This window comes from Solenopsis invicta, chromosome 5 (genome assembly GCF_016802725.1).
Source record: "Solenopsis invicta isolate M01_SB chromosome 5, UNIL_Sinv_3.0, whole genome shotgun sequence".
Taxonomy (NCBI): domain Eukaryota; kingdom Metazoa; phylum Arthropoda; class Insecta; order Hymenoptera; family Formicidae; genus Solenopsis; species Solenopsis invicta.
Genome location: NC_052668.1, coordinates 6,855,216 through 6,872,960, shown reverse-complemented (window position 1 = coordinate 6,872,960; position 17,745 = coordinate 6,855,216). Strand labels below are relative to the sequence as shown.

General features: G+C 44.0%; 1 protein-coding gene across 13 annotated transcripts in view; it reads left to right on the top strand.

Annotated features, from left to right (window-relative positions):
* LOC105199486 (bone morphogenetic protein 1) overlaps window positions 1-17,745 on the top strand; it is an 899,375-nt gene that overhangs the window by 176,571 nt on the left and 705,059 nt on the right. For all 13 annotated transcript variants that reach the window (XR_005574951.1, XR_005574952.1, XM_039450099.1 and 10 more), the window contains one exon: window positions 7,688-7,899. Coding sequence is in view for 11 of the 13 variants with exons in the window: in XM_039450099.1 (XP_039306033.1) it covers window positions 7,688-7,899 (212 nt within the window). In the remaining 2 variants the exon portion in view is untranslated. The remainder of the gene's footprint in view (window positions 1-7,687; window positions 7,900-17,745) is intronic.

Genomic DNA, 17,745 nt, shown 5'->3' with positions numbered 1-17,745 from the left:
CCCTCTTATCCTCCACTCTACTCCCCCCAGCACCCCTCTAAAGTGTTTTTCCCACTCCCCCATTTCAATCCCTTCCCTGACTCTCTTTCTCTTCCTCCTTCCTTTATTCACTACCTTCCACACGTCCTTTTCGGATCTTATTCCTTCTATATCCCTCTCCCATCTTTCCCTCTCCTTTTTCTTCTTCTCCTCACAATGTTCCCTGTACCTCTTTCTCATTTCTTTATATTTTTTTCCCTTCTCCCCCTCTCTTCCTCCACCATTTTAACTCCTCCATAACCTCTCTTTTTCTATCCCTACATTCCTCATCCCACCATCCTCTCCGTTCCTTCTTCTCTTCCTTCTCTACTCTCTCTAATGCCACTTCTACTTTTCTCTTCATTTTCCTCCAAACCTCTCCTACCCCTCACCATCACTATCCCTCTTCCCAAGGTATTCCTCAAATTTCTTTTTTCCCTTCTCTGTCCAAACCCCCCTTCTTCCTCTCCCTTTCCTTTTCCCGGTCTTCTCTTCCCTCCGTCCTCCTCCCTCCACCCATACCGTTATCGGCTGATGATCGGAGTCTACCCAATCCTCCACCTTCATCTTTTCCACCTTCCTTCTTGTCTCCTCATTCCCGATCACATAATCTATTACGTTCCCTCCCTTCCCTCCTGTATACGTCCATTCCCCCTCCTCATCCCCCTTTACGCTTCCATTCAATATTGACCATCCCAATTCTCCTATATAACCACATAGCTTTTTTCCCTCTCTATTCATCTTTTCATCCTTCGAGCTCCTCTTTCCCTGTTCTGCCCCTCCCTCTTCATCCTCACCTATTCTTCCCCCCTCTCTTCCCGTCCTAGCATTGAAATCCCCTCCTATTAACACCCTCACCCCTTCCTCTCTGTCCTCCATCCACTCTCTCAGCCTTCCCATTTTTCCCTCCAAATCTCTATTTACATATACTCCTATTAGTCTCCACCACTCTCCCTCTAAATTTACTTTTACTGCTTGTAATCCCTCTTCTTTTCTTTCCTTATCATCCTTTTCTATCCCTATCCCCTCCCTTATCGCCACAATCATTCCTCCCATTGCCCTCCCTTTCTTACTCTTCCTTGCCGCCTCTTGCACTTCCCACACGTATCCTTTTGGCAGCCATTTTCGAACTCTTTCCCATCCCTTCTTCTGTAACCAAGTCTCACTCAGGAACATTACATCCCATTCTTTTAGTCTCTCCCTGAAATCCTTCTCTTTATTTTCCATGCCTGCCACATTCCAAAAGCCTATTTTATACTTTTTGCCATCCTCTTTTTTCTTATTCCTCCTCTTTTTCCTATGCTTCTCATTTTATATATTTCCTTCTATTTCTCCCTCTCTCTCTTCCTCCGTCCACCTCCCTACTAAAAATCCTCTTTCTCTTTTTCCACTCCTCTACCCTTCTCCATCCCCCCCTTCCATTCTCTTACTTCTTTTCCGTGCCATTCCCTCAACTCATCCTTAATCTCATCCCATACCCATAATTTCTCCTCAATCCATATTTTCATATAACCTACTCTTTCTTTCCTACCTTCCCTCCTTATTCTTTCCGCTTCCTTCCTTATCCACCACTCTATCCTTCTCTCCTTTTCTGTCAGATCATCCACTATCCACTCCCTTCTTTCCCTCAGCTTTGCTTTTCCTTTCATCACTACAATTTTCTCCCCTACACTTGCTAATCTTACCCATACCATTTCCCTTCCTTCCTTATCTTTTTTCCCTATACTCCTTATCCCTTCCACTCTCGCTGTCGCCCCCGTTGCCCTCACTATCTCTTCTATCTCTTTTCTTAACCCCTCTATTCCTTTCTCCTTTGCTTTCACTCCTTTTATTATTATATTCCTCTTCCTTTCTTCTCTTCTCCTTTTTTCCCCCTCTAACTCTATTCTCTTCATCCTTTCTTCTAATTCCTTCATCTCTCCCTTTCTCCCTCTCTCCATCTGCTTTACCCCTTCCTCTTCCTTCCTTTCCTCATCCCCTTCCTCTTTCTCCTCCCTCCCCCTACCTTTCTCTATCTCTTCCACTCTTTTCTCTAAACTATCTAATCTTTTCCTCATTTCTTCCATCCATTCCCTCATCTCTGCTTTCCCCTCCTTTACCCCTCTTAATTCCGCTTTAATTTCCTTAAAACCCTCCCTTACTTCCCTTAATATCTCACTCAACCCCCCTTCTTCTTGCCTTTCCAGCTGTTTTTCCGGCTGCTTTTCTAGCTGTTTTTCCGGCGATCTCACTACCTTTATACTTTTCTTAAAGATATCTGCCTGTAATGCATCTATCTCCTTTCTTTTCTCTCCTCTTTTAAACGCCTCTATCAGCGATAGACTATATGCTCTATCCCTCATCCCCTCTGCTTTGCTCGGTCTTCCCACCCTCCTCTTCTCTTCCCCTGTCCCCTCCTCTACTTCCCTTTCTCTCTCCTTCCTTCCCTCCTTTCCTTCCTCCATCTCGTCTTTCCTCTAACCTGCCTACTTCCTATTCACGAGTTTATTTACTTGCAGTCGGGTTGTAAAAAAAAAAAAAAAAAAATTTTTTTTTTTAAATTAAACAATCTATTTTTTGTAGAAAATATTTATAATTATTATACCGCTGTAGCAAATGCAAAAATATAAAATCATATATTAAGATATTAAATCGGTTACTCAAACGTTACTCTAATTCAAAATTTCCCGCTACTGCACTTACTCTCTCCTGCTCTGCTTCTCACTTCTACCGCCCGATGTCGCTACCCTCCCTCTTTTCTGCTTTCTCTCTACACTCTAAACCTGCTCTCCCGTCTAACCTCCAAATCCCGTCCCAACCCTACTATCCCTCCTGTCTCCCTATTCTCTTTCCCCGGCCCTTTACCCTTATTCACCCTCTGCTACCAGCCCCTTCCCTTTCCCTTCACCTCCTCGCACTCCTCCACGTCTCACCCTATCCCTTAATACCTGTTTATCACTCGCACTCTCCACACACACACGTCAGTCACTCTCGCTACCGGAAACGGAAGTCCTATAAATGTTTTGTATAAATGATAATTTTATTTTGGCGAGTGGTTGAAATAAACATTTTTATTCTCATTTAGTTTATTTCAATATCTTTGTAAATAGAATTTATAAAAAATAAAATATCTTATGGTAATATTAAGGTGGACTTTATTCAGCTTGGGTACCTTACTTGAATTTAATTAAACATTAAATATTTTTTCTATTTTTTAACAGATTTTATGATTCTTATGGCTTAATGTGTATTCAATGTTTCGCATATAAGTTTCTATTTTACTAATTACAATTACGCATTATTTTACAATTTTTGAAAACGCATCGGCGAGATTCAAACCCAAAATCTTCAGAATAATAACCTTTTATATACGCTAACATTGAGCTAATCATACCCTTCTGATACCGTTTATAAAGTTATATTTGAATTAAAGCTGATTTCAATAGAAAGAAATTTGCGTCTTGAGTACTGCACGACTACTCTCACTATTCCTTTGATTATTTAGCCTTAAATATTTGTATCATATTTTATATAAAAGATAAACTATAAATAATTTAATGTTTTCAATGAAATATTTATTACATTTGATTCAAGCAATCTTTACAAAATAGTATAATAATTTTAAATAAATTAAAAAATTGACTTTAAAAAATACTTTTTTTGAAAAAATATTAATTTTTTTTTGTGAAAACTATTTATTAATTTTATGTCTTTGAAAAATTAAATTTAAACAAATATTTATTAAAAACGTTACTTAAGGTAAATATAAAGTGCCAGGAACAGGATGCGATACGCTGAGATAAGGACACGAATTCAAATAATTTTTTATATAGATATCACTCTTTATTTAGCTCACAAGGATCATACGTCTCGACTCGATCATGCTTAAGGCTCAAACAAGAATACGCAAGCAGATTGCACACTCTGTTACCGAGACACACACATGAGAGGCGCTCGGCACACGAGCCACCGCAGCTGCCATCTCTAGAGGCGGGAACGCATCGCTCGTTTAAAGCCCGGCTTTCGCAATACTCCCTCCCTTTGTACAAGCGATCCGTGACACTTCATTATATTCAGTCTTTATCTGAAATATCATAGCAAGAATTAGTTATCGAGTAAAATTAATCTCTAATTTTGTTTAGACTCTATATTCATTATCTTATCTCTTAGATATGCGAATGCTTCTAAAGGTAAAGGTTTTATCATAATGTCTGCCAAATTCTCTTTGGTCTCAATCCATTCGACTTTCACTTTCCCTTGATCAACACACTGTTTGATAAAATCTCAATAAATGTCAGCTATATGTTTTCTGTTTCCAGTTTCTTCTCTCTCTCTCTCTCTCTCTCCCTTTCTCTCTCAAATTTCTCTGTATTTTCTCTAAGTTGTCATCAAACGTTTTATGTTTGTGACTTCCATCCTTCTTAGTGCAGTTTCCTGCTGCTATTGTCACCAGACTGTTACAGGCATGAATGTTCTTCCAACAACATATCTGAGTGACTTGTCCAACGAGATTACTTCTTGACAGTCCTCACTCATTGTTAGATATTCTGCTTGACAAGTAAAGAGTGTAACAAAAGTTTGTTTATAACTCCATGTTATCACATCTCCATGTTATCACATTTCCATACAGTTTGATTATATATCCTCCAGTGGATGTAGAGTTAATGCAATCTCTGAAACTAGCATCTGTCAATGACTCCAACTCATCTGTTTTACCTCTAAATGTTAATCCTCGATTCGTAGTTCATCTAAGATATCTAAAGATTCTTTTTACATCTTGCCAATCTTTTTCTGTAGGCTCCAACTGTTTTCTTGCTAAATAATTCACTGCAAAGACTATAGACACGGGTCGTGTAGCATTAGCCAGATACATTAGACTTCCTATTGCTTCTCTATAGAGTACTCTTGTAACTTTTTTTCCAATGTTTTTTTCTTTTAATTTAGTCTTTTTGTTTCTGTTGCTTAACCTTCTAGTGACCATAGGAGTACTCTGAGGCTTGCATTCATTCATATGGAATTTTTCAAGTACTCTTTCCGTATATTGCATTTGATAAATACTCATATATCTTTCTTCTTTGTTTCGCTCTATTGTTATTCCCAGAAAATTCTTGGGTTCTCCAAGATTCTTTGTCTCAAAGATTTCACTCAACTTCTCTATAATTTCCTCTAATTTCTTCTGATCATTGCTTGTAACTAACATGTCATCTACATAAAGTAGTATGATCACCATTGTGCCTTCTTTCCTCCATGTGAACAAGCATGGCTCGTGTAGATCATTCTCTAATCCAAGTTTCTTGGCTTTTTCTGAAAACCTTTTATTCCATTTTTTTTTGGATTTATTTTTAATCCGTACAAAGCTCTATTCAGTTTACACACCTTTGCCTTTTTAGTGTTTTTATTCACGTCTATTCCGTCTAGAATTTCCATATATATTTCTTCCTCTATAGTTCCATTCAGGAATGCAGTTTTCACATCCAGTTGGCAGGTGTATAAATTATACTTGTTTATTATTGCCAATATAGATTTGACCAAAGACAATCTTGAAACCGATGCATATGTCTCTTTCAGATCATACACATTCTTGTCTTTACATCTTCTTATCACCAGTCTCGCTTTATATCTGGTTGAGCCATCTGCTTCTAGTTTTCTCTTAAATACCCTTCTTGAATTTATAATATTAGCTCGTTTACCGTCTAGCGTCTCTTTTGGTTAACTATCAACAAGCCTCCATACTTGATTGATCTGCATAGACTCAAGTTCTTCTACTACATTTTTCCAATTCTCTCTTTTGCTGCTTGTCATCGACTCTTTATATGTCGAGGGTTCTCTATGTAATGATGCCAAAAGACATCGACTCAGTTCATCTTCAATTTCTATATTTTGTCCAATATTTTTTACAGTAATATGCTTAGTGAGACTGATATCTTCTATTAGTCTCCGCGCGTTAGTGTCTCTCTTATCCTCTAGTTTTCTTTTGATTTTGGTTCTAGTCATTGGAGTTTTGCTCTTCTTCTGTTCGATCTTCTATTTCTGTTTTTCTAACCGAATTGTTTGTTTTCTTGGTCTTCCTCTTTTCTTTTTATCAGAAATCTCTAATTGTTGTTTTCTCTTTTCCTCATCTTTTACAAATTCTTTTATTTAATCTGAGTCTTTTTCTTTTTCTCTTTGACTGTTTTGATATATATTTTTATATGTTACCTTTTCATTAAACCGAATGTGTCGGGACTCTATAAATTTTCTTATGCTTGGATGCCAGAGTGTATATCCAGTGTCGGTGTATTCCACCAACACGTCTATAATAGCTCTTTTATCGAATTTCGACGTAGACTTTGCATATCCAATACATCCGAATCTCTTTATTTGCTCAAAATGACAACTTGTTTCTGGTGAAAACTTCTTCAACGGGATCTCATACTCTATAGTTTTGTGTGGAGTTCTGTTGTACGCATGCACAGCAGCGTCAACCGCCAATTCCCACATACTCTTTGGTAATCCCGAGTCAAATATGTTCTCACTTTTTCTTGCAATGTTCTGTTGAATCTTTCTGCAACTCCATTGTGTTCCGGTGTTGTACGGTGGTGCAAATATGTTTCTATCTTTTCTCTTTTCAGCACTTCTCTAAATGTACCTCCCGTGAATTCCTTGCCTTGGTCTGACTTCACGTAACACAGCTTTTCTTCTTTTCCTAGTAGATTTCTGGCGAATATTAGGTATTTCTCTAGAGCAATCACAACAAATAATTGTCTGAGAAGTTGTAGCTTCAAAATATGAGGTGTTTAGTTTCGGTGTTCCCTGTGCGTGTGCGTGCGTAAGCGCGCGCGCGCGCGTGTTGTGTGTGCGTGTGCTCGCACGCGCGCGCATGCGCGCGTGCATGCGTGCGTGCGTGCGTGCGTACGTGCGTGCGTGCGTGCGTGCGTGCGCGCGTGCATGCGTGCGTGCGTGCGTGCAATTTATTAAACTTTTTTCTAGTTACAATACATTTTTTTATAAATTATTACTCTGAAAAATACAAGTAAATTTGATTTTAAATATTACTGTGTTATTAAATTTTGATTACACTTTCTGATAATGACAGGAAACTTTTAAATTGTAGAAAAATAGTATATCTCGTTGATCTTTTTACATGAATGCTTCAGTTTTTAAGAATATCAGCTTTTCAATGAAGTACTTATAAACTTATTTTATTTGATTTTACTTGAAAATGTTCTGCTTTCTTGAAATTCGTAAATTATGAAATTCTGATTAAAATTATTTTTTTAGATTAGAGTTTACTTAGGAAAATGTTGCTTTTACTTCTTAACCCTTAAACACATATTAAAAATTCGCTTAGATTTTCGATCTCGTACTATGTGAAGACGGAATGAGAAAAAAAATCGGTTTATGTGGAAAAAAGTTTGAAGTCTCCTCTATCGACTACTACAATTGACCAACTTCATTGCTTAACTAAAATAAAATAGTATGAAAATAAAGTTTTTTTGGGAAAATCTTCCAGACTCCTACTTATGTGTTTAAGGGTTAAATTGATCATAAAAAATTTTCATATATTCAAATTTACTTGCAAATATATTCAATCTCATATTTGAAGCAGAATTTATAATTTATTTACTTTACTGATAAGTAAATTTTAATTTAAATGCCTATAGAAAATAAATTTGACATGTAAAAATCACAGAATATACTTTCTTTTCAGCTGTATTCATGAATATATGGATATATACTCGGAGATACGATCGGAAAATACTACTAAGTTAATAGAGACACCGTTTGGTGGTCGATTCTGTGGGCCAATTCCACCACGCAGACGAGTCTCTCTTTATCAAGGAATTGCTCTCAGTTTTTTTACTGATAAGAATGTCACACTACCAAACATTTTCAGCGGTATTTACAGATTTCTCAATGCCTGTAAGTGTTTCATACTATTTTCAAAACATTTAATGGATAATATGTCTTAAACATTTGCAATCAAACTTCCGTATTTGTAGCACATCAGGACAGAACCAATGTCTTTATTTTTTATTTCCGTTTTCATTTCACAGACATAGTTGAAAAATGCTCTTGGTTATTGTTTTCGCATGTAATATTGTAGTGGCTTGAAAATTTATTATAGATACGAATAATTTTATTTTAGATGATGATATATTATTAGATATTAGCAGATATTCCAGAAGTAAAGGTTTTAAAACTTCGATAATATTGTCATTAATTATTTTTGAGGTGTGTAACATTTTGAGCTATTTTTCTTCCTCAACGCGGACGACTGACTCTTGAAATCGTTATGATTTAAACAGATCACATGAAAATGTAAAACTTATACAATAGTTTTATCGAATATCCTATCGAATTTAATATTCGGTTCTACCGACTTGTGTCTAGAAACATCTGTGTTTAGAATAAAATTAAGTATCTTACAATATTGTAGTAAAGAAAAAAAGATGGTTATGAAATATCATTTTCTTTTTTAGAAATAAGAAGATATTAATATATAATGTAATTATCTATAATAGAAATTTATTTGCAAACATTTGATACCCATTATACTATGGAGTATGTCACCTAAATTCGAGAAAAAAACAGTTTATTAAAACACTTCTATATTCAGAAAAGACTTGAAATTATAAAAAGTTTTTTGTACGTTGCTTAAGGGATTCTTCTTAAGTCTCGTTATTCATATTTCATTTACAATATATTCACTAATTTCACATTATATACCCAGTTTTCTGTGATCACTGTCTCGATCCTTTGTCTGAAGTGCGAGCACGGTTTTTTCAACTGCTCCTTGTCCAAATTCACGAATGCTGCCTGAAGGGTTATTACGTTAGGATATCTGGATTTGTTAGACATCTTTTCAGTAAAGCCTCAAACGTTATCATCCAAAGGGTTTAAATCTAGATTATTCAAAGACCAGAATTTCTTAGATTAAAACATGTTCGGAAAGCTAGACTTCTACCATGGAAATCAGATATACGTCTATTAGAGATCCATTAAACTTTTATAGCTCAATGAGATTTTATTTCTATTATAGAACTCAAATAAATGTTTATTAGACATCCATTAAACCTTCATTGCTCCTTGAGATTTTATTTCCACCATGGAAGTCAGATAGACGTTCATGAGTATTCTGAAATAAAATTCCATTGAACTCTAAAAATAAGATGGATCTCTAATGAACGTCTATCTGATTTCCAATGTCGAGATAGAAATCTATAAAACTGTGAAGTTAAGATGTCTAATGGAGACATGCTTTTTATTGAAAATGAAGTTCTATAGGAATATCCAGGCTTAATGGATATGTAATGGACGTCAACCTTATTTCCAGCATAGAAATAAAAACGTATGAATTCATGGAAGTAAGATGGATGTCTAATGTATGATATCCACTATGGATATCATAAAATATTCTATTAATATCTTATTACGATATTCTTATACCATATTCAAATATTCTACAATATTCTTCAGTTTTATACAATACTAAATATAATATGATTTTACAAGTATACGAGGTGTGTTCAAAAAGTATCGCGAATTTTGTGTTTTTTCAAAAATTATTTATTTATTCATGAATATCTATTTTGTCCCCTTCAAAGTAATCCCCATGAGATATTATACACTTGTGCCAACGGTTTTTCCAATCTTCGAAGCACTTCAAAAAATCATTTTTTTTTATCTTGTTCAGCTCCTCCTTCGATGCCGTCTTTATCTCGTCAAGCGTAGCGTAACGTCGTCCTTTCATGGGCCTCTTCAGTTTAGGGAACAAGAAAAAGTCACAGGGGGCCAGATCTGGGGAATACGGTGGCTGCGGCATCATTAGTGTGTTGTTTTTGGCCAAAAAGTCGCGCACAAGCAACGATGTGTGAGCAGGGGCGTTATCGTGGTGCAAAAGCCAATTTTTGTTCTTCCACAAATCCGGGCGTTTCTGGCGGATTGCTTCGCGCAAATTGCGCATAACTTGCAGGTAATATTCCTTATTGACCGTTCTACCCTGTGGCAAGAACTCATGATGCACCACGCCCCTGCAATCGAAGAAAACTGTCAGCAAAACTTTCACATTCGACCGAACTTGGCGCGCTTTTTTCGGTCTTGGTTCGTGCGGCAGCTTCCATTGAGATGATTGAGCTTTGGTTTCCACGTCGTAACCATAAACCCACGATTCGTCACCAGTTATGACCCTCTGGAGCAAATTTGGGTCGTCGCGGACAGAGTCCAACATCTCATTAGCAATGTTCATGCGATGCTGTTTTTGGTCGCAATTGAGCAATTTTGGTACGAATTTCGCGGCGACCCGTCTCATGCCCAAATCATTGATAAAAATCGAATGGCACGAGCCAATCGATATGTTTAAGTCCTCAGCAACTTCTCTAACGGTGATTCGACGATTGGCCAATACCATTTTCTCCACTTCATTAATTTTTTCGTCTGTTGTTGAAGTGCTCGGGCGTCCGGCACGCTCTTCGTCGTTCACTTCTTCTCGGCCTTCTGAGAACATTTTGTACCACCGATAAACGTTGCTTCGGTCCAAGGTAGCTTCTCCGTATGCCACAGTCAACATTCGGAATGCATCCGCGCACTTAATTTCGTTTTTCACACAAAATTTGATACAGGTTCTTTGATCCATTTTTTTGAATAGGTAAAAATCGAAGACGATCCAAAACACGTGCAAGCAAAGCAGCTGTCAACAATTAAGTGAACATTCAAAATGGCCGAGCTTGTCGGCATAAGTGAGAGACATGAGTACCAACATAACGCCACAAAAAGATCGAAATTCGAATATACGTAACCCGCGAAAATTCAAAATTCGCGATACTTTTTGAACACACCTCGTATTATTTTTTATATTTAACACGTTATATATTCTACAAAAAATAATTAATGCAAAAACTGAAAAATATATTTGGAATATAAAAATATTTATAACCAACTTGACACTTTCTTTGAGGCAATAATAATATACAGGGTGTCCCAGACCAATGTATAAAGATTACTACAATGAGGTAGAAGAGATCGAGATAAATAAAAAAGTCTAATAACAGTTTGCAATATTTGCAATAATTTTCGTGTAATAAAATATTAAAATCAGCCGAATAATAGCGCGCGGAGAGGCAAACGGTTAGTCGCCTGAGTCATAAGACCGCCCGGCTAGACGCGATGCGGTGTCAAGCTATCCTTTTCCTCGCCGCGCGCCACTTACCGTCGCCTATAATCGGGCCGCAGTGGGCGGTCCTATGGCTCAAACGAGCGACCGCTTGTCTCTCCGCGCACTCTTATTCGGCTGACCTCAATATTTTATTATTCAAAAATTATTGCAAATATCGCAAAATGGTATTAGATTTTTTTCATTTATTTTGGTCCCTTCTATCTTATCGTGATAATTATTATACATTGGTCTATGACACCCTGTATATAGGCAATAAAAAATATACAAAGTGATCCAGAAAATCTGCCCATACCCTCATGGATTGATAGAGCAAGTGAAACTGAGAAGAAAAATCCTTTATTATTTTTCAAAATTCGCAATAGTTACCGAGATAAAAATTAATAAAGTCGGCAAATGAGCATGTACTTACCTTACCCACCGCACGCGGTGTACAGTGAGAAAGGAGAAGCAGCAATAAGACAGTTATTGCTGCTTCTCCTTTCTCCGCGCTGCCTGCCCCGGTTGCCTGTGGTTTGGCGATCGACAGGCGGTCCCCGCGTACGGTAGGTAGAAAAAGTACGTGCTCATTTGCCGACTTTATTAATTTTTTTTTTTACCTCATGAGGATACGGGTAGATCTTCTGGATCACCTTATATATACTAGTAAATCAAAATGGCTCAGCGAATAAGGTACAAGGCTCATTCTGAGGTTTTGGGTGCCTAAAAAATTTTTGTTTCAAAATAATTTTTAAATGTAATTATTGATTGAGTTAACCGTTACTAGAAATATGATTCTTGTGTATATTCTAGCTAGCCCAATTTTTGACTAAAACAAAAAATTAAATAGATTTTTAATTTTCATGAAATTCTGTCTTAAATAAATTTAAAAAATTGTAAAAAAGCATAAAAAAAATTCTATAAGACTTTCAAAATTTAAATAATTTTTATGAAAATCTGTTTTTTTTTAAGTTCCATAGACTTCTTTTGTAGTAGTAATTGATTTATTTGTTCCTTTTCAGGTTACAAATCTTTCTCACTATATACTTAACTCTAATCTTATACGCTAAACTTATACTTTATTCTTAAACCTATCATAATCTTATCCTATCTTAACCTATCGCTCGCCTTATACATACACACGGGACCTCCGTTTTTGTCATCAGTTTTGTGCCTCTATCTTTCCTCCTTAATCAAATCTACATATGTACATATTTACACTTTCATCCCCCCTCCTAGGCAGCACTCGTTTACTCACTCACTCACTCACTCACTCACTCACTCACTCACTCACTCCCCCCCCCTCTCACTCTCTTTTTCTCTCTCTCTCCCCTTTCCCCCCTCTATTACCCCTGTCTCCAATCCACCCCCTTCCCTAAAACTCTAATTTCAACACCCATTCCTCCCTTCCTCGCCCAATACTTCTTCCACCCACTCCTTCCATGTCCCCCTTGCTCCCCAGCTACCACATTTCTCCCACACATGTTCCCACATCTCCACTTCTCTTTCACACACCCTTTTTTTGTAACGGAGGGGAAATGCGTTACCGCATATCCCAGACCTTGGGGGAGGCCTGGCGGTTATGTGGGGCTTTCCTCCGCCAGCGACGTGCCGGCGAGGGCCTACCCACTAAAACCCCTCCGGGTGTCCTGCCCTGATCCATAACTGGGGGGCTCCGGAAACGCGTGCAACATACTTCCGGAGCCCCCTGGACCCAGTCGGCCTGTTGATGGCCGACTCGTCTCACCAGGGGCGCCTTAGCGGTAGGCACCCCTGGCAGGGCTTAGGGGCCTAGTTCTGCCCTAGGTCGGGGGAGAGGGACACCGTCCTTCCCTCGCCTTTTCCCCTGTTGGTGTTGGGGGTACAGGCCCGAAAGGTCCGGCCCTCGGCGGATGGTTCCCTGGCCTAGCTGCACCTTTGGGTGCAAGCTCCCTAGCTCTCGTGGGGGGAGGGGGCACTTCGCCCCACTCCTCCGGCGAAGCTGGGAGGGTTACCCCTCCTGACGGGAAGGGGACCCTCCTCCCGATGTCACTTGGGATCAGCCTCGCCGGAAGTCTAGCTTGGTGTAAACTGCCTCGCCCTGCTTCGGGTCCCGTATGCAGGGCCTTCGGCAGGGGAGGCAGGGGATTCTTCCTCTCTGTAGTTTGGGAAGTCGCCGTCGCTTTCCCCCTCCTCCTCGATGGTTTGGAGGGAGGGGGGTGCGGCGACGGCGATTCTTCTCTGCTTTCTGCGGGGACCCCCGCCATCGGGTGGGCCCGGTCGATCACGTGGAGGTCGGGGGTCCCCGCCTCCTCCATTTCCACGGGGGTTGTTGGTTCAGTCGTCGTCGCCTGCCACCCTTCCCCCCCGGGTCTTCCTCTTCGCTGTCTCTCCCTCGCGGTCTCGGCCACCTCCTTCTGCAACATAACCTGTTCACAGAAGGAGGCGACTTTCAGCAACTCTCCTTGAAGACCATCTTAGCAACGACGGCCTCCAGGGAGAGGTCATCCCCAATTTCTTCTTTAAAGACTCTGCGCAGCTCATCCCACGCTGGACAGTGCTCCAGCGTGTGCTGCGCAGAGTCCACCTCCGCCTCACAATGGTGGCAACGCGCGGTTGGCTTTTTTTGGATTCGACACAGGTACTCACCGAAACAACCGTGTCCGGTGAGCACCTGCGTCATTCGATAGGATAGACCGCCCCATGGGCGGTCCACCCACTCCTTCAAGTGGGGGAGGACGGCCTCCCGAACCCGGGTGCCCACTGTCGGCAGGTTTTCGACGAGGTGGTCTCGCCATACCTCAATCGCCCGCCGATGGGCTCTCTCTCTTCACGACGCCATAGTCGTCGGGGCGATGACGTTGCCCCGTAGGCGGGAGGCTTTGACTCGAGCGTACATGGCAGCTTGGGCCGTTGCTAGGAATTATGGGGACCGGCCGGTATGTCCCTCCCGCGGGTGGGGAACAATTGGTCCATGACCCGCTCTAGGAACCGGGGGTCTAACGTCTCAGTGAGGGGAGGAGCCCATGGACGGAGTTTGTTGACTGCCATTTTGTATGGCCTCCCCCATGGGTCCTTCGTGAGGCCTGAGATAAATTCCTCCCAGGCCTCAGCCCGGCGAATGGCGACCCTCAGCGCCTTTCTGGCGTCTTTGAGGGCCGCCCTTGTTTCCTCAACCTCTGCCTCCACGCCCCGGCGTCGAGCGCGCGTAAAGGCCCTCCTGGTAGCCACCGTCGCCCGCCTTAGTTGGGCGATCTCTTCGGACCACCAGGAGGCAGCGCGTTTTGCCCTTGGCCGACTGCGGGGCATGGAGGCATTGCACGCGCGTGACATGGCACTCCGCATAGCCACTCCGCTTCCGCTTTTGCTCCGGCATTTTGTCCTTGGTCAGCCCACGTTGACACCGTGAGACTGACCTTGAGGGCCTCCTAATCCAGCTTCCTGAGGACCCATCTCCTCTCCGCCATTTGGCGGCGGGTTCTCGTTCGCACCTCCACAGGTGTGGAGGCCACCTCCATCTCGATCAGACGGTGATCGGTAAGCTCCCCGAGGGGGCGGCCTCCACTCTCCAGGCTTGGACCCTACCTAGGGCGCCCGGAGAGGCCCACGTGAGATCCACAATGGATTTACCGCGGCTACCCACGAAGGTGCTGATCCGACTTCGATTAAGCAATGCGAGGTCGAGTCCCGCCGCCCAGTCCAGGGTGAGACGGCCTCTGATATTTGTGGTGGGGGACCCCCACGCAACAGCGTGAGCGTTAAAATCCCCTCCCACGATAATGGGCCTGGGAGAGCGCCTGAAGATGGCCTCTCCCGCCCGCTCCTGGGCCTCGTACTCCCCCCGACTGAGACTTGGGGGGAAGTAACACCCGAGGACGTCGATGGGTCCCCACTCGACCAGGACAAAGCCCTCGCCGGACTCCACAGGGAGCATCGGCGGGGCGTCGCGTGCGTGCTGGCTGGTTATCGCCAACCTGCCCAAGGTATCCCCGGCCCAATTTGGGTGGTCTTCGGGGATCCTATATGGGTCGGCGGCGATAGCCAGCCCTCCACCTCTTTCCGCCAGGCACTGCAACAGTATGTTCTGTGCAGCCCTGGCGTGATTCAAGTTTGTCTGGAGGAGCCTACTAACCATTACTTGTTGATGGCTGAGGCTCCTTCACCTCCATCGCTTTGGTGGGTGTTAGGGACACCGCTGCCTCCCGGAGCCTTCTCTCGCTTGAGGAGGGGCCCTTTGGGACGGCCAAAATCTTGTTCACGGCCGCTTCGTTGAGCTCGCTCTCTCCACCAGGGAGGGAGAGGTCCTTAAAAGGGAGCTGTGTTTTAGCTGCCCTCTTCTTTCTCTTCTTGGAGAAAGAAGCCGTCGCCGGGGGAAGGGGAGAGGGACCGGAAGGGGGCTAAGAGCTCGTTCCCCGCTCCGTTTTTCCCGTCGCTCCCATTTTTTGTTGTGGGCCTTTGGCCGCAGGTTGTGACTTTTTAGCCCGTGACGCTCCTCCCTTCTTAGTAGTGAAGGAGCAAGCTTTGCTCCCCACCCTGTGGTCCGCTGGTTTGCCCCTGTCGAGGCACACCGGGCAGCACGCTTTGTTGGCGCAAGCATTGGCCTAGTGACTAATGCTCCCGCATTTATAGCAGCAGCCAGTTTTGTCTACCTGTTTGCTGCAGTTCGCCTGCGTGTGCCCGGCGGCCATACACCTGTAGCATTGGAGCCCCAGCGAGAGCAACAGCGTCGCTCTGCAACTGGACCACCCCACCCTGAAGCGTGGGGCGGCCAGCACTGTTTTTCCAGCCCTCACGGGGCAGCGCAGGTGCCGAGCCCGTTAGGGCCCCGGCGGATCCTTCCCTTAACGTCCTGTGGGGAGCAACTTCCGATGCTTCCCACAGCACCCGCCACCTCTTGCGTGGTTATGGAATCATCCAAGCGTGTTATTCGGATTTCCACCGATTTGGAGGGGCGGGCAATTTTAACGTCGTCACGGTGGGCCGTGAGAGCTCGTTGGCCAGGGCTGCTTTTTTGGCGTTGCCACTGCCCCTGATGTCCAAGATCAGAGCTCCGGTCACAGCCCTTCGAGGCCTTAGGTCACTGATTCCGAAGGCCTCAAATTTTATTTCACCTCTAGCGAGTCTCATTACTTTGGCGTAACTCTTCCGGTCGGTGCACGTCACCGAGACCGCCGCTGTGTTTGGCGGCCTGATTTTAACCAACCCAGCCAACCAGGAAAGCTCCGCCCTTTTCTCTTGCAAAGAAGAAGGGGGGGCGGCGGCGCTGGTTTTCTTTCTCCCTGCTTCTTTAGCTGTCTCTTTAGGAGGACCATCGTTGGAGGCAGGGCTCCTTGCCAGGGGGTTTATATTCCCTTGGGCGGTCGTGCTCTTTTTGGCCTTTGCCTTTTGCGACCTGGAGACCACGAGGGTCCACGGAACCTCCAGGGCCGCTTGCGTCGGCTGTATCTCGGCCTTCTTTCCGGTCCGGAGCACTGCCCCGCCGTTCCCCTAGCGTCCATGGGCATCGCTCGGGAGGTCGGTTTATCCCGCGCGACCCCCGGTTTTCTGAGGGGTGTCCCAGCTCCCCAAGGACCACCGGGAGGACTCGGGCCAGGATCTCCCGGACTTTTGCTTCCAGCGTGGTTCTCCTGGACCCATTTTGCCTCGCCCGCCTTTTTGTCCAGCGAGTTAGATAGAGCGTTCAGCTGACGCTGAACCCCTGCGATGGCCGGACGGTAGATGGGCTCTTTGAGGATTTCATCAGCTATGACGACGGGCTTTTCCTTCTTCCTCCCTTGGAGTTACGCAGGGAAGGAAAGTCCTCCATTGGGGACCTCATCTTAATGTTCGGTACCTGGGGGGGCTCAGATGCCGCCGGAGGATTATCACTCTCAGAGCAGCTCATCTGCGCCCCGGCAGCTATAGTGGGGACAGAACCCTCCTCAGGCAGAGATGGTTGCGCCGTCTTAAGCCTGGCCTTGGCCTTAAGGCAGGCATTCCTTGCTTGTAGGAGTGTGAGTTCGCGACTCATTTCTTTCTTCTCCTTCTCCCATTTGCTTTCCGCCTCGCGCAGGCGCCGCTTAGCGTTTTCTTGCAGGGCCCGGTCATCCTTAAGCTCTCTCCTGGACAGGAGAGCTTAACCCCATTACATGTAGAGGAGTGCCCCGGGTACTCCCGGGGGGGGGTCGGCATATGGCACGGGCTCCGGGAATGTTACATCCTGAGCACTGGCCTCCCGCCCCTTACACACCCGCACGGAGGAACCATCAAGGAATCGTTCCGTACGAGCTTTCGGGGGTCCCCCGCCTCCGACAGCGGGAGCAACGTCACGGGTGGCGCCACCCGGGGGGCCCCACGGACAGATCGGGCAACGGAGGCGACGCCCCCTCCGCACCCTAACCGCCATGGCGACCAACACGTCCGCCCAGGGTGAAACAATCCCCTGGAAGGACCAAGGCACCGCCCAGCACTCCGCTTCGGAAGGGGCGCCGTCGCGGAGATGCCAGGTCTGTACGTCTCGCCCCGAGCCCTGCCTCGGAATGCTTCCGAGCGGCCTCGGGGCCAGTCCAGCCCGCAACCCCGGGGAGAGTTTCCCACGAAGCGCGCTCCGACCCTGCCCCTCCGACCCTCCCCCGGAGTAATACCGGGCGGCGCGGAGA